The sequence below is a fragment of the Macaca fascicularis genome, chromosome 14 (genome assembly GCF_037993035.2).
Source record: "Macaca fascicularis isolate 582-1 chromosome 14, T2T-MFA8v1.1".
Lineage (NCBI taxonomy): Eukaryota > Metazoa > Chordata > Mammalia > Primates > Cercopithecidae > Macaca > Macaca fascicularis.
The window spans coordinates 71,072,106-71,096,417 of NC_088388.1; the positions used below are offsets into that span (position 1 = coordinate 71,072,106).

The 24,312-nt window shown below is 47.1% G+C and overlaps 1 protein-coding gene across 10 annotated transcripts in view; it reads right to left on the minus strand.

The window, feature by feature from the left end:
- Positions 1-10,843: 10,843 nt before the first annotated feature.
- CLPB (ClpB family mitochondrial disaggregase) overlaps positions 10,844-24,312 on the minus strand; it is a 148,296-nt gene continuing 134,827 nt past the window's right edge. For 6 of the 10 annotated variants that reach the window (XM_005579000.5, XM_005578998.5, XM_045371365.3 and 3 more), the window contains 7 exons: positions 19,758-19,802; positions 19,249-19,410; positions 13,042-13,198; positions 12,157-12,230; positions 11,862-11,981; positions 11,559-11,663; positions 10,844-11,150 (listed from right to left, as the gene is read on the minus strand). In XM_005579000.5, the coding sequence (XP_005579057.1) occupies positions 10,902-11,150; positions 11,559-11,663; positions 11,862-11,981; positions 12,157-12,230; positions 13,042-13,198; positions 19,249-19,410; positions 19,758-19,802 (912 nt within the window). In that variant the 3' untranslated portion in view covers positions 10,844-10,901. Of the gene's footprint in view, positions 11,151-11,558; positions 11,664-11,861; positions 11,982-12,156; positions 12,462-13,041; positions 13,199-19,248; positions 19,411-19,757; positions 19,803-24,312 lie in introns of all 10 variants that reach the window. The other 4 variants (XR_012423471.1, XR_012423470.1, XR_012423469.1 and 1 more) reach the window with 1 other exon arrangement.

Sequence of the window (24,312 nt, forward strand, 5' to 3'; positions counted from 1 at the left end):
CCACAGGTTAAAATATATCTAAATAGGGTTATGATAGAAGCAGAGGAAGAACGCTCATCACATAGAGATCCTTGATATGGAACAAGCTGTAGCAACTGATGAGACTTTGCTATGTTTATCTTTGTAAGAGTAAATTGCTCTGTGCATGGGATAGGTGGCATTATGTAGCATGAAGTTTTTTTTCAAAAATACAGGTTTGGGAAGATCTATATTGTTGTTGGGTTAAGTCCGAAGATTCTGAGAGTATTTGGAAGAGACAGATTATAATGATGGGCCCTGAGATTTAAGTGGACTTGGAGAAAGGGATCAGATGGGCAATAAGAAGGTTGGGGTTAATGGACTAGAAGTATCAATAAGGTCACAGAATTACACACAGGATGTACTTCAGTTCATACAAGTGAACTGGAAGATGAAAGATATTGGCTAGAGAAGGATAGGGGCTTCGGAGGAAGTTTAATTACTTGTGATGAAATTTAGACTGTGACCATAACATAGGTGATTGAGGTGGGCAGGGGCAGAAAAAAGACCACTAAATGTGAGGAGAGCAGGGCTTTAGATAGGTCACTCATGGAAGGTTGAAGCCACAAGAATGATGGCATGTGCTGGGGAAGAGAGAAAGTGACACAGGTACTAAAATCTTCCCTGTGAGACAGTGATTGGGAGATCAGTAGGCAGGACTGATTAGAGAAAGGCTGGTATAGTTGAACTGATGAGTTCAAAAGAGCTGAGAGGAAGGATCAGAACTAATTGAGGAGGAGCAGTGGAGGCTCACTTCCTGGGTCTGACAATGAAAGCAGCCTCTGCCTAAGAGGGCTACAGGGTAAGTAGAACCTTAGGGGACAGCCAGAGTAAGCTGTGTCTTTAGGGGACAGTTAAGGTGAAGAAGTGAAGCAAATATTCCAACAAGAAGGTGCATGTAGCAAATAATCTACCGATTTTAGAAAGGAAGCGCTGGAGGACACAGTGGAAAGGTTGGAGAGGGAAGCAGTATGTGATGATGTGGTGGTAGATGACCACTGAGGTTAGGGTCAGACTTCTTGGGATTACTATAACAAATCTGTGAGGGATGGTAGTATTAGACTTGAAGACTCTTAAGAGGATGGTGGGCTAATAGTTTCAGGATTGTGGTTGAGTCTACATTCCTTATCTCTGCAACTGATCATGACTCTGGAGGGTCACACTGGTGACTGCCCTCCCCCGCTAACCATTCCATATTTGCCTTGTCCTGTGTCACTGCCTTAGACCACTATGGTTCATTGTCCAGTGGATGATCCAAATCTTCCTCCTTTAAGAATGCAAGTCCTTATTACTTCTAGTATTTAATATCTAAGTCAATTAGGACCACAACACTAGAAAAAATTGTAGAAATACATAAAACATGAAAATTAATCTGAGAAAATCACTCAGCATGAAGCCTCTTTGTCAAATATACCTACTGTTTTTTCCTACTGTCCTTTCTTGCTTTATGGTTTTTAGTCTTCTCTCCACGTCATTGAACATTTTAAGCTTTTTTTTATTTTTGGAGATGGAGTCTCGCTCTGTCACCCAGGCTGGAGTGCAGTGGTGCAATCTTGGCTCACTGCAACCTCCGCCTCCCAGGCTCAAGTGATTCTCCCGCCTCAGCCTCACGAGTAACTGGGACTACAGGCGCGTGCCACCATGCCGGGCTAATTTTTTTTTCTTCTTTTTTAGTAGAGATGGGGTTTCACCATGTCAGCCAGGATGGTCTCGATCTCCAGACCTTGTGATCCGCCTCGGCCTCCCAAAGTGTTGAGATTACAGGCGTGAATTACCGCGCCCGGTCAAACATATTTTAAATTCAGATTTTTTTTTCTCATATTACTAACACTTCTTGGAACCAATTTCTCCCACTGGTTGCATCTGCACATTTTCCTTCTTGGTGATTTGTTTCCTTTTTCACTGGGTAAGTTTTCCCTGTAAAGTCATTTTCAGTAGGATTTGATTTTCCATAGCTTTGTGAAAACTGGATTATGGCAATAATCTTACAGAACAGTTCTGTGCTTGTTTCTATGGGATTCTTTGGGTTTCATTGGTCCAGGACCAGCTTTTTGTTAGTTTTTCAGCTTGACAACCCACTAATATTTGGGTATTGTGAATCTGGACCACTCACAAAGAACAAAAATATGAATTTTTTCTTAGCTCTTTCGACTTACATTTCTGAGCAGTGGTAGACTTTCTTGCATTCCCTTTTGAGTCTCAGGTCAATGAACAGTGTTTGTTTAGTCCTCATTTCACACACAGATGGTCTTTAGAGACTCCTGTCTCACTGTTGAAGCCCTAGTACCCAGCCATTAGGCTTTTATCTAGTCTCAAGTCTCTATGAACTCCTTGGTCTCCACTTTCACTCACTCTCTACATTTTAGGTTCCATTCATTTCTGGCACCTAGAGATTTCCCATTCTTTTTATTTATTTTTATTATACTTTAAGTTCTAGGGTACATGTGCACAACGTGCAGGTTTGATACATAGGTACACATGTGCCATGTTGGTTTGCTGCACCCATCAACTCGTCATTTACATTAAGCATTTCTCCTAATGCTATCCCTCCCCCAGCTCCCCACACCTCACCCCCGCTTTTTTTTTTTGAAACAGAGTCTCACTCTGCCACCCAGGCTGGAGTCCAGTGGTGTGATCTCGGCTCACTGCAACCTCTGCCTCCTGGTTCAAGCAATTCTCCTGCCTCAGTCTCCTGAATAGCTGGGATTATAGGCACATGCCACCACGCCCGGCTAATTTTTGTATTTTTAGTAGAGACAGGGTTTCACCATGTTGCCCAAGCTGATCTTGAACTCCTGACCTCAGGTGATCTTCCTGCCTCGGTCTCCGAAAGTGCTGGGATTACAAGTGTGAGCCACTGCACACAGCTGGGATTTCCCATTCTTGGTTTCAAGTCTAGTTGTGTATTAAACTTTTTTGTCTTATTACATATATTAAATATTTCTGTTTGAGGTAGAAGAGAGTTTGCCTGAAATTACTCTATCTGTTATATATTGCTCAGAAGTCATCCCAAATCATTTCACACAATGTAGACAGAGGGTCTTTTAAAACACAAATCTTGTCATTTCATTCCCTTAGCATGGCATTCAAGGCACTTTGAAATCAGGAAACTTGCCTCTCTAGCTTCATTTTCCACCAATTTCCTCTCTTCTGCACACTCATACACAGCTACTATACTCCAGCCACAGACAATAACCCTTCTCTTTCTCTCATAATCGTATTTAGGGTGTATGTTAATGATATATTTACATTTTCCCTAATTTTCGCATACTGTCAAGATGGGATTGCAAAAGCAGGAATGTCTATTTCCTGAGAGCCTAGACCCAGAAAACAGTAGCTCCATATAGCATCACCTCTGGACACAGTAGTGCAGTATGACCTTAACATTATTCAATTAAAAGTGCTGTCAATTAGATTTGTATTAAATTATTAGGTTTACATTAAATTATATATTAAGAATGTATATTTTAATGATATTAAATCATCCTTTCTAAAACTTGGTATGTTTTTTCATTTGTCAGATCTTATTTTTATGCCCTTCAATATGGTTTCCTTGTTAAATTTATTAAGTATAATTTTGAACAGGTAATACATTAATATGGTTCAAAACTTACTAAAAAGTATTTAAAATAACATAGCAATGTTCCCCTTCCATTGCTGTCCCTGAGTTACCCAGTTCTGCTCCGTTCCAGAAGTAGGCTATGTATAGATGAGCAAATATATAAACCTATTTGTTGCAATTGTAAATGGAATGTTTTTCTTTTGTTACTGTTTGTAGTTGATTATTGCTAGAATACAGAAAAACAATTGATTTTTGTACAGTTATCTTTTATTCAGACACTTATCCAATTTTCTTATTAATGCTAATAGGCTTTTACTATAGCCTTTTTTTTTAAAAGACAGGCTGGAGTGCAGTGGCACGATCTCATCTCACAGCGACCTCCACCTCCTGAGCTCAAGTGATATTCCCATCTCAGCCTCCTGAGTAGCTGAGACTACAGGTGGATGCCACACATCTAGCTAACTTTTTGCAGAGATGGGGTTTCACCATGTTGCTCAGGCTGGTCTTGAACTCTGGGGCTCAAGCAGTCCACCTGCCTTGGCCCCTCAGTGTTCTGTGTTGGGATTACAGGCGTTAGCTACCGCACCTGTTTTGTGTGTTTTTGTTTTTTGTCTTGTTTTTGAGATTAGGGTGTCACTCTGCCACCCAGCCTGGAGTACAGTGGCATGATCATAGCTCACTGTAACCTCATACTCCTAGACTTAAGGAATCTTCCCACCTCAGCCTCGAGTAGCTGGGTATACAGGCATGCACTACCATGCCTGGCCTGAAATAACTTTAAACTTAAGAGAAAAGTTGCAAAAACAATACAAAGAATTCATACACATCCTTCTCTCAGATTTCTCAAATGTTAACATCTGTTTTTGTTTGTTTTTGAGACAGTCTCACTCTGTCACCTATGCTGGAGTGCAGTGGTGTGATGTAGGCTCACTGCAACCTCTGCCTCCAGGTTTGAGGGATTCCTGTGCCTCAGCTTCCCAATTAGCTGGAATTACAGGCATGTGCCACTATGCCCAGGTAATTTTTGTGTTTTTAGTAAACAGGGGTTTCACCATGTTGTCCAGGCTGGTCTCTAACTCCGGACCTAGGTGATCCACCTGCTTGGGCTTTCCAAAGTGTTGGAATTGCAGGTGTGAGCCTGGCCAACACCTTACTTTTTGCTTTATCATTCCGTGTGTGTGTGTGTGTGTCTGTGTGTGTGTGTGTGTGTGTGTAGTTTTCTGAAATATTGGCAAACCAAATTAGAGGTTTACCTTTAACCTCTACTTATATTTTCTAAAAACAAGGACGTTCTCTTCCATAATCATAGCATAACTATCAAAATGAGAAAATTTAACAATACTGTCACTCTCTAGACATTTAAGTAACATTTAAGTTCTTGATTTAGTAAATTAATAAATTTCCTGACACTGAGCTTGTATTGCTAAAATAAACCTTATGTAATCAGAGTATACAATTCAACTTTATTTTACTTGCAATTTTTGCATCTATGCTCATAGGTGAGATTAGGCTATAGCATACTTTCTGGCACTTTATCAGGTTTGAGTACAACGGCAGCTTAGATAATAGTTAAAACTCATCTATTTTGGGGGTTGAGTGATGGCTACAGGAGTATGTTTACTTTGTAATCATTCACTGAGCTGCATACTTGTGATATGTACAATTTCCCATATATTTTTCAATTAAAAAGTTTAATTAAAAACACAATTTTTTATTTATTTTTGGGACAGGGTCTCGCTCTGTCACCCAGGCTGGAGTACAGTGGCACAATCTTGGCTCACTGCAACCTCTGCCTCCTGGGCTTAAACAATCCTCCCCACCCCAGCCTCCCAAGTAGCTGTGACTACAGGCAAGCACCATCATGCCTGGTATTTTCAGTAGAAGTGGGGTCTTGCCATGTTGCCCAGGCTGGTCTCAAACTCCTGGGCTCAAGTGATCTGCCTGCCTTGGCCTCCCAAAGTGCTAGGATTACAGGTGTGAGCCACCATGCCTGGCCAACAATCTTTTAGAAGGATAACATTTTATTTATTTTTTGCCATCTTACGGTGCTGAAAAAGGATGATATTTTAATCACCTTTCCAATTTCTTCTTGGGTAATCAATTGACCTATTCAAACTATGTCTAGGATCAGTGTTTGCTGGGAAATTATCCATTTGCTCTGGTTTCAAATTTGTTGCCATAGAGTTCTATTATTATTCTCAATTCCTCAATATATATGGTTATGTCCAATTTCTCATTCATAATTTTTTTTTTTTGGCTCCTTTCCCCTTTTATCAGGCTCAGGAGGTTTTATCTATCTTATTGGTGCTTTCAAATAATTTTTAATTTATTATTTTTCTTGTTTCTACCTTAAGTTTAGCTTTTATCTTTCTTGGTCCATTTTCTATTTTTTATGGTTTAAATGTGTTTCTTTCCTAAATTTCTTTTTCTTCTTTTACTATACTGAGGGATTTCCCTAAATTTTAAAATCACTACACACATTTGAGTTTCTCTTTTTGAACAATAAACATGTTACACTTTCATTTCCAAGTCTGGTCTCATGTATTCTAGGATCCTTAATAGGGAATCTGGGGCCGAGCGCAGTGGTTCATGCTTGTAATCTCAGCACTTTGGGAGGCCAAGGTGGGTGGATCACTTGAGACCAGGAGTTTGAGACTGGCCTGGCAAACATGGTGAAACCCCATCTTTACTAAAAATACAAAAATAAAAAATAAAAATAAAAAATAGCTGGGTGTGGTGGCGCACGCCTGTAGTCCCAGCTTCTCAGGAGGCTGAGGCATGAGAATTGCTTGAACTGGAGGTGGAGGTTGTTGCAGTGAGCCAAGATCGCACCACTGCACTCCAGCCCGGGCAACAGAGCGAGACTCTGTCTAAAAAAAAAAAAAGGAAAAAAGAAATCTGGGTCTCACCTTGCTGCATTTTCTCAGAGCTCCAATCCTGGCCACAATGACATGACAAATAAAAATATGCCGCCTCCCGGGTTCAAGAGATTCTCCTGCCTCAGCCTCCCGAGTAGCTGAGACTACAGGCACCTACAACTATGCCTGGCTAATTTTTCTATTTTTAGTAGCGATGGGGTTTCCTTATGTTGGCCAGGATGGTCTCAATCTCGACCTCGTGATCTGCCCCTCCTCAGCCTCCCAGAGTGCTGGGATTACAGGCGTGAACCACCACGCCCGGCCAGAAGTGATTCTTAATGAGGTTCCTTAGAATCTAAGGTTCTACCCTGTCTCCTTATCCTATTCTCAGGAAGGTGGCTGTTGGGTTTTCTAGTATAAAAGTTATCTGATTTTGAGTTATATGCCTAGTATTCCTGGCCACAGTTAACTGAACCAACGGACTGACAGCTGGGCATAAGACCTCCATCTAGTAGGAATACTGCACACAGGATGGTTACTACCTGACTTAACTAGAGCCTCTATGGGAAGTCTAAACATCAAATAGAAAGAACGGAGCAGAAACACAGAAAGCAGGAGAAAAAGCAGAAAGAATAGTAAGGTTATAAAAATGGCAGTCACAAACCCTATGGTATTGAATTAAAACCATATTCTAAACTCATGACTTTTACTTATTTTTAAAAATATGAAATGGGGTCTTGCTGTGTCACTCAGGCTGCAGTGCAGTGGTACAATCACAGCTTACTACAGCCTCAACCTCCTGGACTCAAGCGATCCTCCTGCCACAGCCTCCTAAGTAGCTAGGATTACATGAATGTGCCACCATGCCTGGCTAATTTTTATTTTTTAAATGTTTGGAGGATGAAGTCTTGCTATGATGTCCAGGCTGGTCTTGAACTCCCGGGCTCAAGTGATCCTCCCACCTTGGCCTCCCAAAGTCCTGGGATATAGGCATGAGCCACCATACCTGGCTCATGGTTTTTAATAACATACAGATAGATAGACAGAATAATAAATTCAATGTGTGTATTTGCGTATTGTTTTAACATATATACATAAATGTTTTCTAGCTCTGTCTGCTGAGAAGGCCTACAAGCAATGACACTCTGCCAATGATACTCTAGCCAGGAGTATATATTGTGTCCAGATCTTGGTTTCCAGACTTGGTTTCTAAGTTCCTTTTTTCTGGAATAAAAGGAACTGGGAGCTTAGAGAAATGACTGATATCAGGGCTGAGACGGAAAATGTGAGTAAGCCTGAAACATCTTGTCCCAGAAAATGCTTAAAAAGTGACAGAGGCAATGTTGAAACAACACAGGTGCCAACTTCAATGAGTTCTCACTGGCCAAATCTGAGCCAATCTGAGCAACAAAATAAACTATGTTAGCATTAGATTATAGCCTGCAGAATAAAACAGATATCCATTCATTCATACTGATATAAATTATCAAATAAATAAATGGGGAAAAGGGACAGCTCTTCCTTATAGTAGAATACCAATTAATAAATACAGGTAAAATAATGAAACAAAGTCACCATTAGGCAAGCATAACATTAATACCTGTTATAAGGAAGAATCATTGATGGCAGAAATGAAAATCAGCAGGCAAAATTTTAAGGATAAATAAAACATTCACACAGCTTCAAAGTAGAACATTCTTATTAATTTCAAAGGGAAAATTCCTCATTGTACAGTGGAGAAACCTGGCACACACCACCTTAGCCATGTGATCAAAGTTACCACCACCTAGGCTGGGCATGGTGGCTCACGCCTGTAATCCCAGCACTTTGGGAGGCCAAGGTGGGTGGATCAACTGAGGTCAGGAGTTCGAGACCAGCCTGGCCAGCATGGGGAAAACCTGTCTCTATTATTAATAAACACAAAAATCAGCTGGGTGTGGTGGCGGGCACCTGTAATCCCAGGTACTCAGTAGGCTGAGGCAGGAGAATCACTTTGAACCTGGGAGGCGCAGCTTGCAGTGAGCCGAGATTGCGCCACTGCACTCCAGCCTGGGTGACAGAGTGGGACTCCGTCTCAAAAAAAAAAAAAAAACAAACCCAAAACAAACAAAATGTTACCACCACTCTCTGCTAGGAGGCACTAAGAATGGCACACTGTGGTTGTCTTGCCAAAAATGCAGACCCTCAATCATATCATGTAAAAACATTAGACAAACTCAAATTGGGGAATATTCTATAAAATAACTGGCCTGGACTCTTCCAAAGTGTCAAGGTCATGAAAGATAAAGACGGAGAAACTGTCACAGGCTGACAGAGATGAAGGAAACACAACAACAAAATGCAGTGTGGGACCCTGGACCAGAAAAAGAACATCGTCGGGACAACTGGTTTGAATGCCCGTAGATTAGTTAGTAGTTTATCAGTGTTAACTTCCTGGTTTTCTTTTTTGAGATGGAGTCTCGCTCTGTTGCCCTAGCTGGAGTGCAGTAGCATGATTTCCGCTCACTGCAACCTCTGCCTCCTGGGCTCAGGTGATTCTCCTGCCTCAGCCTCCCAAGTAGCTGGAATTACCGGAGCGCACCACCAGGCCCGGCTAATTTTTTTTTTAGTAGAGACAGGGTTTCACCATGTTGGCCAGGCTGGTCTCGAACTCCCGACCTCAGGTGATCTGCCCATCTCAGCCTCCCAAAGTGCTGGAATTACAGGCATAAGCCACCACACCCAGCAATTTCCTGGTTTTAATAAACTACCATATGGCTTTGTAAGATGTTATCATTGGAAGAAGCTAGATGAAAGGTACATGGGAATTTTCTACTATTTCTGCAACTTTCTGTAAGTCTAAAATTACTTCAAAACAAAAAGGAAAAAAACAAAGAAAAGAAAAGCAGGCTGGCCGCGGTGGCTCACACCTGTAATCCCAGCACTTTGGGAGGCCGAGGCGGGCGGATCACAAGGCCAGGAGATCGAGACCGTCCTGGCCAACATAGTGAAACTCCGTCTCTACTAAAAATACAAAAAATTAGCCGGGCGTTGTGGCGGGCGCCTGTAGTCCCAGCTACTCAGGAGGCTGAGGCAGGAGAATGGCTTGAACCCGGGAGGTGGAGCTTGCAGTGAGCTGAGATTCAGCCACTGCACTCCAGCCTGGGTGACAGAGCGAGATTCCGTCTCAAAAAAAAAAAAAAAAAGAAAAAAAGAAAAGCAGTCACTGAGGTAGGGAGCAGCAGCCCCTGAGGGGTAGACAGTGATCCAAGCATCTGCGGGAGCCCGTACCCTGGATTCTGACTGCCTCACACCCACCATACTGTTAGGACATGCTTCCATTACCCAAGGATCTTTGATTCCTGGCCCCATTCTCTGCTTCCTGAAAGACTAGCTAACACTACCTGAGGGTTCCACAAAGGGCCTGTGAGGGAAGGTGGGCTACTATAGATGGTGCCCAAGGATGCACCAGGCCTTGCTGTGCCTGGCTAAGGTGGGCTTGAAACATTGGCTGGTCTGTGAAATGTCCTTGGGGGACGGTGTCCAGACCCTCTGCAGACTGAATAAACTGCATGTTTATTCCAGGCTCGTTTAGCTAGAAGAGCAGTACAGACAGGGCTGAGGCTGACTCCATGGCCACATGTGCAGAGGCCAAACCCATGATTTCTCTCCCTATGCTTCCTAATGTCTGCCATGCTAGTCTTTTGAAGAAGGCCCCCACAGAGCTGAGCTTGCTTGGTTATCTGGAGGACTACTGCTCAGTCCAAGTAGAGGAGGGTAAGGAACCAGTCACGCCTCCTCCTGGAGGTGCCCAACACTGGCCTAGTCCCCAAGGCTGAAGAAGCACGGGTCTGGCTTGACCCCAAGACATGGGGTGGGGAGGAATAGGGGGCATAATATAGTAGCAGAAACAGACAAGCTTCTATGGGTCCCTTCCCCTTAGAATTTTAGGGTATGGAACAAGGAGGCTATACACTAAACTGCAGAACCATCTCTGCCTGGGTCTCTGAGCTCTTCCTCCATCCACTCCCAGTGGAGAAATTCTGGGGACTGAGTTGCATGAGGACTGGCAGAGGGTGGCAGTTCAGTCTGGTCCCTGTCTTCTTCCAGCCAGCTGTTTTCTTAGCTGCCATACTTCTGAGCTTCCTAGGAACGAGAAAGTCCGGCGACTATGGGGGATGGGGATCATTCTGAAGGAAATAAGGGAACTCCATCCCTCCTTGCCTTGAAGGGGGTGGAAAGGCAGCTCCTCTCCTGAAGGCTTGTTAGCAGGTTATGGGTCCACAACAAAGGGGCCAGAGTTGGGCGAAATTCCTCCTTTAGGTTTTGGGGCTGAGAAGGGGTCTTCACGGGCTATGAGGAGGTAAGCAGGCCTGAGACTGGGTAGACGGGAGAGGTATAAGGGGAAGATAAGTCGGTCGCCATGCCACAGCCAAGGGGCCTTTATTGGATGGTGAGGGCACATAGGAGCAGGCAGGTGGCTGCTAGATGGTGTTGCACACCTTCTCAGGGTGCAGTGGTGCCCGGATGTCCAGTTTGCGAGTCTTGCTGTCCTTGTCGATGATCTCCAGACGCAGCTTGGGGAGGCGCTTCTCAGTCTGGGGCGAGGGCAGTTCTGGGCTCTTGAGTAGCTGCTTGTCTGAGTCCTCCACTGTGATGCGCAGAGTACAGCCCCCTGGCAGCAGATCCTGCTCGTAGGCTGCTGCCAGCTGGTTCACCACACGGCGCTCTACCTGTGGGCGGGGAGGTGAAGTGGTCACTCCCTCGGCCTGGACCCAGCCTGGAGGGTGGCCTCCATCACTTACTGCTAGGGCAACTCAGAGACCTCCTTTGAGCCTGAGCCTCAGTTTTCTCATTTGCCAACTGGGGCTCATAACAGCTAGCTCACAGGACTGCGCTCAGTTACTGAGGCTCCCAGCCCAGTTCCCCAGTCCTAGTGGGGTTCATACTTGCCTACCCTCCAGCAGGGGTTTTACTTGGTGATCATGTGTTTATGGTTCTGAATGGGCATCCGCTCTGGGTGTGAATAATTCCAGCAACCAAGCTATAGGGAGGCAGGCTGAGAGCTCAGGAACTGGGTCTGGGGGGCCCTGGGGAGGCAGGTGTGGAGTCACCTACATTTCTCAGGCTCCTGTACTCACCTCATGTTTGATGGAGCGGGCACCATAGTGCACGTTGTAGCCGTCGACCAGCACGTCTGCCACCTCGCGGTCCCAGAGCAGCGTGATGTTGTGCCTTTGCTTGGCCTGAGATGGGTCAGATGGAAGCGTGCCGGCATGTGGCCCACTGCTTTCCATCTCTGGCCACTGTGGCCTGAGGCCAGGGCCACTGGCCCCACACCACTGTGCTCCACCTTTTGTGTGTGTGGCGGTGCCCCCAGTCCAGCGTTCCAGATTTCCAGTGGCTGGCTATCCCGCCCCCACCCATAGGCAGTCCCCTCTTACTCTCTTGGCCCAGAAGTTTAGTTCCTTGTTGACAAGTTGGATGAGCTCCGAGTGGCAGAAGGGGAGGAAGTAGACGATCTCATTGATCCGTCCCAGAAACTCATCCCTCCGGAAGTGAGCCTGCAGGGCCAGGTTAGGGGTGGGATGAGCTCAGTGACCCAGAGGGGGTTAGGGAAATTACCAGACACCAGGGGAAGATTGGGGAAATAACGGGGCTTCCAGATCTTTAGGATGGCTAAGATCACCCTCCCCAAACCTTAGGCTCCAGCAGGAAGTGCCAAGAAAGGCCTCTTACTTTCAGGATAGGGCGAATCACATTCTCCTTGAAGTTCTTTGAGATGGTGATCTTGTCACTTATCTGGACATCCCCTGTGGAGACAGAATCATAAACTGCTTACTCCCCACACTCAGGGAACTTTGGGGGCTGTGCCTGCCCGTTGGCCTGCCCATGCAAAGAGCCCTGGTCCTGCCCGTCTGTGTGGTCCTGGTCAAGGTCTAAGGCTCTCTGGGCTTCAGCCTAGTCTCTTCCTCTGACCAGGCACTTTCTGAGGCCTTTCCAGCTCTCATGCATATGAAGCCTGTGGTTCCTCAGGGTTGGAGCTGTGTGAGGGAGGGAGGGACAGGAGAGAGGAGAGGAAACGTCAGGATTAAGACTTGAGTCCTGACTTGGAGAATGGGGCTGCAGGGCTCGATCTTGAATGGAAAAGGTGACAGACACAGCTTCCTGCCGGATGTGCTCCTTTTTTTCAGCACTCTCCAAGGCCCACCTATGTAGGAAGCTGCCCTGGGTGAACAAGGCTGTGTCCACTGCCATACAGTTTTCGACCTGCTGTCCCCTTCTTGCACCAAAGCATCTCTATCTGTTGCATGTGCATGTCCTCAGTCCCCTAAGACCCTGGGCAGCTCTGGCCCCCCACCCTGGTGTAGCTCTGTCCATTCCTGCCTGGAGCCCTCTTATCACCCAACAGACTTGGGGCTTTCTTGAAGAAGTGGGGTCTCTGTCTCTTTCGTCTCAACCCCCACTACTTGGTATGGTGCCTGCTGTCTGCTCAGTGTCAGCTAGGGACAGAGCTGCCCACTAGAACCTTCACCTGGGCCCAGGGCCCCAATCCCATTCTTCCCCAGGAGATAGGCTGGTGGCCTGGTCACTGGCCCAGACTGCTCAGGTCAGCCGTCATACCCAGGTTTTCGGCAATACGGTTACGGCTCATCTCCAAAGCTTCCTGCCTCAGCTGCAGTGCGTGCTGTGCGATCTCATCACTGGCCACATTGGAGGTCATGATGAAGATGGCGTCCTTGCAATCAATGGTCTTCCCTTTTCCATCTGTCAGCCGGCCCTGGGAAGGGAAGGAAGGGAATGTACAGTCAGGGAGCTATGTGCCTGGGCAGGCCTTAGCACTCTCAGTTCTCACCTGAGAGTTCAGGAGGCCTCCCGAGAGCCCTGTGTCTCCCTCCAGCCCCAGTGGCCAGCTGCTTCCTCCTCTGGGTTCTCCAAGCACTGGACTCGCACCTTGGCTGCTGTGCTCGCTACCCTGTGCTGCAACTGCTCTCCCTACTGAGTGCCTCCAGGTGAGGCTGCACTTGCTCTCTGGCATCTCTTGGGGCACCCGACTATCCCTGCATCCAGAAGTCAGTCACAGTTAGCCATCCATTTGTGCAACCAACACATTTTTTGGGGGCCCGCTCTGGGCCAGGCTCTGTGGTGGGGTACTGGGGTCCCACTGAGCCTTCAACATGCTCCCAGTATAGAGAAGCAGTGAGATACAGGAAACAAGCACTGACCATTCAATATGTTAAGTATGACGATAAAGGGAAGCCCAGCATGCTGCAGGAATTCAGAGGAGGGTACTTTACACGGCCACCGTGAGGACCAGATGTGGTTATCTGGTGAAAAATTCTTAGCAAACCAAGCTGTACGAATGTTCAGAGCTAAAATTACTGTAGTAGGTGATATATAATGAATTGAAACACGACAATCTCTTATCTTTGGAGCTGCCATCTGGCCTAACAGGGATAAAACATGAGATTGCTTCTTTAACCACCTTGGGAAGTTTCCTTGGAATGTTCAGCTCTTTCTAGAAGGGACACAGGAGGCATCTATACTGGAGAAAGATGCACCAAAGGAGGAGAAAAGGAGCAAACAGTAAAGGGCAGAGACAGAAGAATGATAAAAGTACAGCATTCTGGGACCAATCAGTTCAAGGGTACAGAGCCCCGCTCACTCAGCGAACCTCAAGGGCATGACGGTACAACAGCACTTTATATCATTTATAACAAAAGCGATGATCACGGACTCCTTGAGAGCAAGCAATAGAGTGACAACACCGAACACGGACAGGGACTTCTAGTTTCATCACAGATGCTCTGCTTAGTGCTTTTTGTGTACAATCGCACTCCTTCTGGTAGGAAAGTGGCTCTTTGACGGCAGAGGCTGGGTCTTGTTCATCACTGTGTCCCAGAACAGCATCCAGTACAGAGTAGGTGTTTGACACCTGCTTGCTGGAGGCTGGAATCTTCACATCTACCCTTGGAGATAGGTGCAGTTAGGACCCTTACAAAGAAACTGAGGCTCAGAGAGGATCAGTAACTTGTTCGAGGTTTCACAGCTAGGATACAGTAGAGGCGAGACTTGAACTGTCTGACTTCAGAGCCCATGCCCTTCCTCTGTACCAGGCTACAGAGGTCATACCAATGGTGCTGGATGAATGAGGCCTCATGCTATTTTCTTTCCTTCGACAGAATTTTCTCAGAATTCTGCCAAATTCAGTTTGTATCCCTTGCTCCTCACTGGAGAGATGCAACTGGGACAGGTGCTAGGGAGGAGATCTGCCTGAGATTTCTTCCGGGAAGCAGAGAAAGCATAGCTCCCTACAAGTCAGAAACCGTGGCTCTGGGGATATACATCACTGGTCTCAGCCTGTTGGCTCCTGCCTGAGCCAGGGATGCTGGGCCCTGCCCGAGCTTCAGGGTCAGCCCTTGCTTCTAAAGCTAGTATAATGGTAAACCCAGTCTTCCCCCTTAGGAGCAAAGGAGAAAGGATTGTGCATCAACCGAGCTAGCTTACTGCATGCTGGGTGTACTTTCCAGCCTTGCTTTCCACTGGACCTTGGCACAGGCCTATGAGAAACTGTTAATTCCCAAAGGGTCTATTCACAAGGGGCCTAGTAATTCATGTCCTGAAGCTAGTCACTCTGTTGTCCCTGCCTTGGGGCAGGAAAAGGGAAGCAAGAGTGCAAGCGGATGTCCTTGAGCTTTTACCAGCAGCTTTTCACTCTTACCTCCCTGCTTATGGGTTCTAACCTAACAGACTCCACTGAGGGCAGCTCTAGTTTTGGGGACCGTGTGTGTGTGTGTGTGTGTGTGAGAGAGAGAGAGAGAGAGACATGTCCAAGCATGTGCACATGACAGTGTGTGTGTTCCATACTCACTTTGCAGAGCTCATCCCCAAAGACTGGCTTCACACACTGCTATACTGGCCAGAGCAATAACCCAGCAGCAATTTCATTCTAAGAGATCAAAGCTCTGCTCATAACTGGGCCTGAGGATGGGTCCCAGGTGGGTGAGGGGAGCAGGTGTAGTGCACGACTGACCCAAAGGGTGACTTTCAGTGCTCATGTCTACTTCTCCTCAGTTTCCTTGGCAATAAAGATGTGTCTCAAACAGGAAGCTGTCTGTGCCTCACCTCCCTCTAACCACCAGAGCGTGCACATCCTGGGTGGGGCTTGAATGCTCACCCCAGGGTTATGAGGCTGCTTTCCCACTGTCTCACATATGAATCCTTGGTGGGAGGAGTAGGGGCTGGGCTCTCTGGGGACTAGTCTCTTTCTGGGACTTCTGCCCTGGGGTCACCTGTAAATGGCCAGCATTAGTCCTGCTTGGTGCTTTGATGAGAGCAACAGGGTTCTTACTTTTCTGGGTCCAGGCTTGGGAGAATTGGACTGGGTAGGGATGAGGGTGCTTCCCTCACACCTCCAGCCTGGATTAGGTGCCCCTACAGCTCCCAGCACTTGCTGTTTGTCACTAGTGCAGCACTGGCCACAGTGAACTGAACTATTTTTAGCTGCCTGTCTCCACACTCATTGGTCACGCCAAGGACAGGGCTGCGTCCTTACCCCACACAGTGCCTCATGAATAAATGAATGAGCTACATTCTTTTGGTTTGCTCTTTTTTGTTTTTGAGACAGGGTCTGGCTCTGTTGCCCAGGTTAGAGCACAGCGGTGCAATCTCTGCTCACTGCAACCTCTGCCTCTGAGGCTCAAGCCATCCTCCCACCTCAGCCTCCTGAGTAGTGAAGACTACAGGCACACACCACTATGCCCAGCTGATTTTTGTATTTTTTGTAGAGACAAGGTTTCGCCATGTTGCCCAAGCTGGTCTCGAACCCCTGAGCTCAAGTGATCTGCCCGCCTTGGCCTTCCAAAGTGCTGGGATTACAGGTGTGACGCACCGTGTCTGGCTTGGTTTACTTCCTACCTCTCTGGCGAGTCTGTCTTGACTCTTCCCTGATAGGTCCCAAAACTCTGTGTGTAGCCCTCTTTTCTCTGCACATTATACACTCCCTGGGTTAGAGACCTCATCTATTCCTGTGGCTTCCATTAACCTCTCTGGGCTAAAGGATTCCTGAACTGCTATTTTCAGTCAGACCTTTCCTACACTCCTGCCCCATGAAACTGATGAACGGCCTCTTGGCCATCTCCACCTGGATGTCCCTCAGGCATCTCACCTTCAACATTTCCACACCTCAGTGCCTCACCTTCCTCTCCAATCTGCTGCTTCCCACAGCGTTCGCCACCTCAGCTGATGGCCAACTGGAAGCAGCCAACTGCCCACCCTTGGCTCCTCCCTCTCTCCTCAGTCAACCTTCTAGTAGTTTCTCCAGCCCATGGCCTCCCCAGCTCTAGCGTGGGCTCCCCAGCAGTCTCCTTGTTAATGACCCTCTCCCTTCTCATCCATTCTTTACACAGCTGCCCATGGCATCTCTGTAAAGTGAAAATTTGACTGTTTCTTTCTTGCTTAAAGTATTTCAAAGGCTCCTCACTCTCTACGAGAGAAACGCAAACTTCTGTGCCTGGCATTTTAACTGGGCCCTGTTTACCTTACCTACCTTCTCTCTACCACTCCGTTCTTGTTTTCCCTCTGCAGTCAAGCAGTACTGACGAGCTGCAGTTCCCTGAGCATGCCAGGCTGTTTCATGCCCTGTACTTTTGCACATTAGGTTTCTACTGCCAGCCCCTCCACTCTGTTCACCTAGCACTTACTAACTCTTTGAAGGTTTGCTAAACTACCGTTGAATTAAATTAGTCAAAACAACATTTCCCCTGACTTTGTGGGCTCTGGGAATGGTTCAAGTGAACATGACAATGGCCCGTCCTCAAAAAGCCTAAATTGAGTAAACCTGGATGGCAGCTTTGGTCAATGGAACCAAGAGCATTGGAAACTATCGTAGGCTGGGGCTGGGGGAAGGGGCGACAACAGCTGCAGGAAGGAATTCCTATCAACCCCTAAAAGGCAGTCAGTGGAGTGAAGTGACGGAGGAGGGGGAGACAGGGCTTTCATGTAGGGCTAGTTGTACTTCACTCAGCAGTTGCCTTCTGTCTTTTTGGGCCAAGAATGCCATCAGAGGTGCCTCTCTAGGGAGGCCAGAGATCAAACAGGCCGCGGTACTCACCCTCCCTGAGTGGCATGGTCCCGTCCCTTCAGTGCTTCACTGAGACGGACCTTGCTCTTTTGGCCCTAGCTACATGGTGGTTATTCAAGCTGCAGGATCTAGAACTGGGCTGCCTAGGTTTGAATCCTTGATTCTCTCTCCCCAGCTGCATGACCACGGGTGAATGAATTAATCTTACCTTGCTTTAGTTTCCACATCTGTTCAACAGAGGCCGTAATAGCTAGCTTTGGAGGGTTGTTGAAAGGGTTAAATTGATACACATAAGCCTCTGAAGACAGTGAATGGCACACAAAATGCCAGCTACTACCATGTCTCCTTTCCACCTGTCTACCAGGCAGAGAGCTCCCAGAGGGCATGTTCGGGTCTGGCCATAGCTGTGCACTTGAATCCCATCAAGAGGCTGGAATGGAGTGGAGGCATCAGCGAACACATGTGAGTAACTGAGTATGTGACCTCTGAAGGACTAGTCTCTCCTCAGCAGGAGGTTCAGGGCAGGGAGCAGCTGAAGGGCTAGGAAGACACAACAAAATGGGCAGGGGCAAGGAGGCTGGGCCAGGTGGGGAAGGCAGTGAGCAGCTGGTAGGAGATCTGGATCTAGGTCTTCCTGGCTTGGTACCTGATGGAGGAGTCCCCTCCCTGTGGCCTCCTGTGACATGGGAAGCAAACCACCTTCCTATTTTCCCAGGGCTGCAGGAGGCTAGGTAGACAGGTGAGCTGGACTCATGGCCAGGTGCTGGCTAATACAGCCCCTGCATGGGAGAAGAGGGGCCTCATCCCTGGTTTAGTCCTTGGCTCCTCATGCTCTTTTGATGGAGCAGGGCCTCTGAAAAGGTAGAATTCATCTTCTTCCATGATTGTAAGCAATCCCTCGCCTGGCTCAAGGTAAACAGTGGTATGGGGGGAGAACTGGGGCTCTGGGATCAGACATATCTGTAGCCCAGTCTTGGCTCTTTACACAGCAGCTCTGGCCTTAGGCATGTCTTTTATAACCTCTCTGAACCTCAGTTTCTTCATCTGTAAAAAATGAGCAATTTCTCCTTTGCCTGGTAGGAATTTTTCTACCTGCCTTATGAGGATTAGTGATAATGGCTGTAACGTCTTTAGTACAGGTCTAGTACACAGAAAGTACTGGACAGAATTAAGTTCTTCTCTCCATTTAGAACTTACCCCTACCAGCAGGGGAACTGGACCATCTGTAAGAACCCTCAAATTCTCAGAAGAGAAAGACTCCATGAACCAGGGTATCAGCATCTCACCATTAGCAGCAACAATATTAGCATTTTAAAGAACTGCAGGAGACAATGTTTGGCACACAGGGGCTTCTCTGATTCAGCCTCCTCGTTTGTCACATGAGGTCTCTGATGCCTAGAGATGGGCAGTGACTTGCCAAGGTCACAAAGCCAGTCAGGAGCAGAGCTGGAACTAAAAATTCATTTCTCTCTCTCATGGCACCTCTGCCATACCATGTCTCTCTAGAAGGTGGCCTGAGCAGCCACGCAATTTCAACTCTTAGGCAGAGCTGGTCTTCCCTTGAGTGCCCCACCCGGGCCCTGGTGCAGGGGGGCTAAACTGCACCTGCTGGATGAATGAATGTACACATGCGGGAGCAGGAAGCCGAGGAATGACCAGCTAGCCTCTGGGCCCTCGCTTTCTGCTGTTCACAGTCCCCCTTATCTCCAGTGTCCTCCTGCTCCATCCTGGCCCAAGGTGACTCTCACCTCATCAAACAGCTGCAGCATGATGGTGAGCACATCTGGATGGGCTTTGTCTACTTCATCAAAGAGCACCACGGCATTGGGGCACTGCTTCAACTTCTTGGTCAGCTGACCACCCTCTTCATGGCCAACGTAGCCTGGTGGGGACCCGATAAACTTGGCCACCTGGTAGAAGGAAGGAAACATGCTAGGAAGGCCTTTCTGTGCTTTTAGTTTCCAACATGGGGCATGCATCGGAAGATGACTTTATATACTATTAAGGTTGCCTGTCTCAACAGAGACGATTGGCTGTCCGTCTCCTGGTGTGGCAGATAGATCTTCTCTCTGTTTATTCTTCAGAGCAAATCCTATGTGAAACAAATCAGTGACCCTGCTGCACACCTGTGCTCCCAATGACAAATCCCAAGGCTGCTGGAATTATCTGAGGCCCAAAGGCCCAAATGTTAAGACCCAGGCAGTCATGCTGACAAGCCCTCCAAACCATGCTTCATTCAAAGACTATCATCACTCACCTCGTGTCGCTCCTGGAACTCGGACATGTCCAGCCTGATGAAGCCCTGTGTGGAAACAAGCAAGCACCAAGTCCGTTTGGAGGCAGGAAAGTGAAGAGAAGGGTTAGGGAGGAAAGCACCTCAACTATCCCCAAGGCTTTCACACCACACCAACACAAGATCTTCTATCTCACGCTCAAGGGATGTTTTTTCTGGCTTCCTGTCTCCTTTTCTGTGTACTCATTTCCTACGAGTCCCTCATTCTCTTCCTTAAAAGACCCAAATCATGTACCTGACCTTCTAATCTGACTTGGGGTGTCTTCTTTCAGGGAGGCCTCTCCTGTTGTGATTACCGCATCATCCACCCACTCGTCCGTTCCACGTTTCCTGAGGGCATCCTGTGTGTGCTGGACACCGGAGTTACAACAGGGAACAAGTCTTGGTCTCTGTCCTTAAGGAGCACTCCATCGGATGGTGCAGACATGGACAAAGTCAGTCACGAACAGTATGGATTGTGATGTGAGGAGGAGAGAAACACTCAGATGGCTCCAGAATGCCTCTCAACTCTGAAAGTCTGTGTGATGCCCATGTCCCTTTGATTTACTTTTCTTCAAAATGAATATATTTTAAAATGTATTTACATTTCTTCATTTCATTAAAAAAAAAAAACCAATAACATAGCTGTACTACCCTTTTCTCTCCACCACAGGGTGTAGCGGTGATTTCCGAAGAAGTGGCCCCATGGGTGTCCATGGTTAGCCCCTGAGGAAGAGAACAGCTTGCAGTGTGTGATCTGAAGAGTTAACACAGGCGGAGTGCCTGTTGGTTTTCAAGAACCATTACCTGATTAGGGAGCTGTAAAAGCATCCACAGGTGCCCTGTCTAGCCACAACCAGACCAGAGTTCCCCACAGTCCCCTAGGCTCCTCTCCTACTGGCACATGCCCGTGTCTAAGAGACGGCGTTCACCGAATCCTGCTTCACCGGAGAGCCGGCGATGATGGGGGTGCCAAGATCCTCACTGGGAAGTAGCTATGTCTGAAATCCAGGGCCATATTCTAGCTTGGCCACTGGTCAGAAATTCACACCGTGATGTACTTTTAGTTCTTTCTCTGTCCTGTCATTCTACAGCTGAGACACAGGGTGCAAGAACCCTAGGCTGGGAGCCAGGGGGCTCAGGTTCCAGTCCTAGTTCTGCCTGCCTGTGGAGCCTTGGACATGCTGCCTCCCCTTTTTGAGCTGCAGTTTTGTCCTGTGTTACACAAGGCTCTTGGCTCCTCTCCCTGCCTCACCAGGGGTCTGAGGATCTAATCCAAGAGGTGCGACAGGACCTAGAGAAGTTATTAAGGCCACATGGGGCATGAGCCAGAAAGCATTTCCAGAGGGTCCCTAGGCCGCTCAGTCAAGAGATCTGCAGGTTTCAGGAAGGGTGGGACGATGGCCATGGGGAAGCTGGGAGAAGCAACGGGTTGGAAGCCATAAGATGGGTCTCTGATTAATAACAGCTGACATTTACTGGGTATTTACTATGTGCCTGGCATTGTTTTAAGCAAGCTATAAAGGGCTTAGAACATGTACAAGTCTCTGAGGCAAGCACTACTATCACCTCCACTTTACAGATGAGAAAACTAAGTCATAGATTAAAGTAACTTGCTCAAAGTCACCCGTGCTTGGCAATCCGGCTCCACGTCTGTGCTCTTAGCCATCATGCTACACTGCCTCATAGCTTCCCCTCTGCCAATCAGCTGGGCTCTTGACAGTCTTCACCTGAAGAATTCTGAGCTTTGTGTCCAGATGCCAATGAATGTCTGACAACACATGGACTATAGACTCTCATGCTTACTTATGTCAAGTGACCTGGGTTCTCACCCTAGTTCTTCTAATGATTTGCTAGGTAATTTTGAACACATTTTTGGGCTTGATTTTCTTGGCCAGAATCATCATTTTGGTTTCACATGATCTTAGCTTGGGGTTATCAACAAAGTGAGGCAAGAACAATAAAAGTAACATCCAACATGTACTGATTGCTTACCACCTGCCAAGAATGGCGTTTTAACATTTTACATCACTATCTCATTTAACCTTCTGAACAATCCAGGGAGACTGGCACCATTATGGAGCCCACTTTCCAGATGAGAAAGATGATGTAAACAGAGGTCCTGGTCAACTCCACATAGCAGGTACAGTTGGGATTTGAACCCAGGCAGCTGGACTCAGATACTTGCTCTTTATCCCTCATCATATTGCTACTAGAACTAAGTCTTTTGGGCTCCACCACCCTACCTTATAATGATATCACAGAACACCATTAAGGTTCCTTCTCAAGGCTTATTAGCTCTAGTAATGAAAGTTAACAGAGCCACTCAGTTTGGGAGAAATAGTACACAGGCTAATGAGAGAAAAAAAATAAGTTCACAGATCTGATAAAGAAATCATATAAATGTACAAAGAATGCCTTCTGAAGTGGCAAGATCTGGAGGTGTTAGTGTCTCTTTACAAATGAAGAAACTAGGGATCAGAGAGCCAGAACTAGAATTCACGTCACCAAACTCTGGGCCAGTGCTCATTTCATTTCATCAGCCGTCTTGGGAGACAAATTAAAGGGAGCTTCTGTTTGGTAAGTCTCTTTCACACTGTGCTCTGTGAATGGCGCTTTCCATACATCACTCTTTGGGCCCCAGGTACACTGGTTACACAGCTTAAAGTCCAGGGCTCTCTTGGATTTCGAAGGCAGGTCTCAAACATGCCTGTCATGTGGCTATAAAGTATCTATGCTAAACATAGATTCTGTAATGAGTTGACCCACAGGGCTAGTACAGGTAGGAGTTTCATAGAAGCACCACCTATGATTTAAAAATAAAATACATGATTGTTTTTATGCAGCTTCTCATGCCTCTCATCTCCCAATGTGAAATGGGGACACACCGGCAAGTTTCCCATCTAGCTTCCTAGAGCAGCTGAGAACAACGGTATCACAGTGAGGAGCTCAGAGACTGGATTGATTCTGGTTTTATTTCTTCCCCTAACAGGGGAAGCCTAAGAATGGTGTAGGGCCTCAGTTTTCTCATCTGAAAAGTGGGTCTAATTTAGCATCCATGCCATCTTCCCCATAGAATCAAATGGGAGAGTAGATGGGGTGCTGCTGTGGTAAGTAGGAAGTGATGAATACATGCAAGTCAAGGAATAGGCACTTGCTGTGTGCTCGCCATGATGTGATGACATAAGTGATAAGCACACAGCGTCGTCACTTGATGCTCCCCATAACCTAAGATACGGATTGGAGGGCTTTCACCTTGAGGCAAGAGAGCTGAAACTTCAAGGGGTAAAGTTCACCTGCCTAGGGCCAGTAGAAAGTAGAAGCGCTGGAACCTGAAGCAAAGAATGGTTGCTCCAGAGCTCTGTCCACCACAGTGCGCTGCCTCCGAGGGTGATGGTGTTACTTCCTTCTGAGTGAGGCATGCACTGAAGCATGCCAACGTCATCCTGCACTGGGGTAAATCTGTCTCCCATTCAGATGTGCCAACTAAAAAATTACTTGCATTATTAGTGTTTTAACAAGCCTCTTCTCCTTTCTACACCAGCAAGTCAGTACATACTCTCCTTCTACTTCCACTGTGTATGAAGACATATGAAGACAGCTTGGATAAGGAGATTATATTTGTAATTAAATATTAACCTTTCTGACAGTATTAAAATTAAACCACTCAGAATTCTTCATCCCTAATCAGGTGGTTCCTGCCCGTAACTGCATCTTCCCTAATAGTCCTGCTAGTTTATGGCCCTTTCCAGAGTGCTAATTGTTTCAATCGCTGCCAACCTGATGAATTGACTTAAAAATGCTATTTCAGTTGGAGCGCATTAGCATGCTACGCGTTGCTTCTTGCTTGCCTGCTTGTCAAGTGGGTCTGCTCCAGGTTTGGTGGAGGCAGAGCACAGCTACTGGCAGAGATGGGGGTTTAAGAGCCTTCAGCCGTTTATGAAGCAGAAGGGGGCTCAGGAGGACATAATCTGAACTACCTTGTTTCTGTGGCTACCAGTGGGGCAGGCAGGCCAGAAAGAGAACAGGAGTCCAAGACTCTGCTGCTGGGGCCACTTGGCTGGCAGAGGCCTAAGCAACTCCTCATTGCTTTGGCCAGGGAGGCTTTCCTTAGAAAGGCAAGGGCAAGAGCATCTGGGGTCTCGGGTGACCTCCTGCCCTCGATGCTGGGAGGGCTGGTAGAAGAATGTTTGGCTTTCAGTGAAATGTTTTTGCACTCTCTCCGAGGATTGCTGTCTCTGCACAAAAGCATTTCCTGCCTCCCTAAAAAGTTAAACTGAGCAGGCCTTGGAAAGCCTGAGTGTGAACAAACAGGGGATGGGGATGGCCCTCTCCTGTGGAGAATCCAGGGCTCTGAGCCATGGAGGAAGGGGGACTATAAGCATCCCAGGCTCAAGACATAAGAAACCATGTTTAAAAGCTCATGCAGGATAGTGAGAGGCAACAAGGCATCCTCTTATTCCTATTTGTTTTCTCCTGCAGCCCCCAAGACTCCCATGAGCACAGCCATGACTGCACTGAACAGTAATGGTGTCTTTCT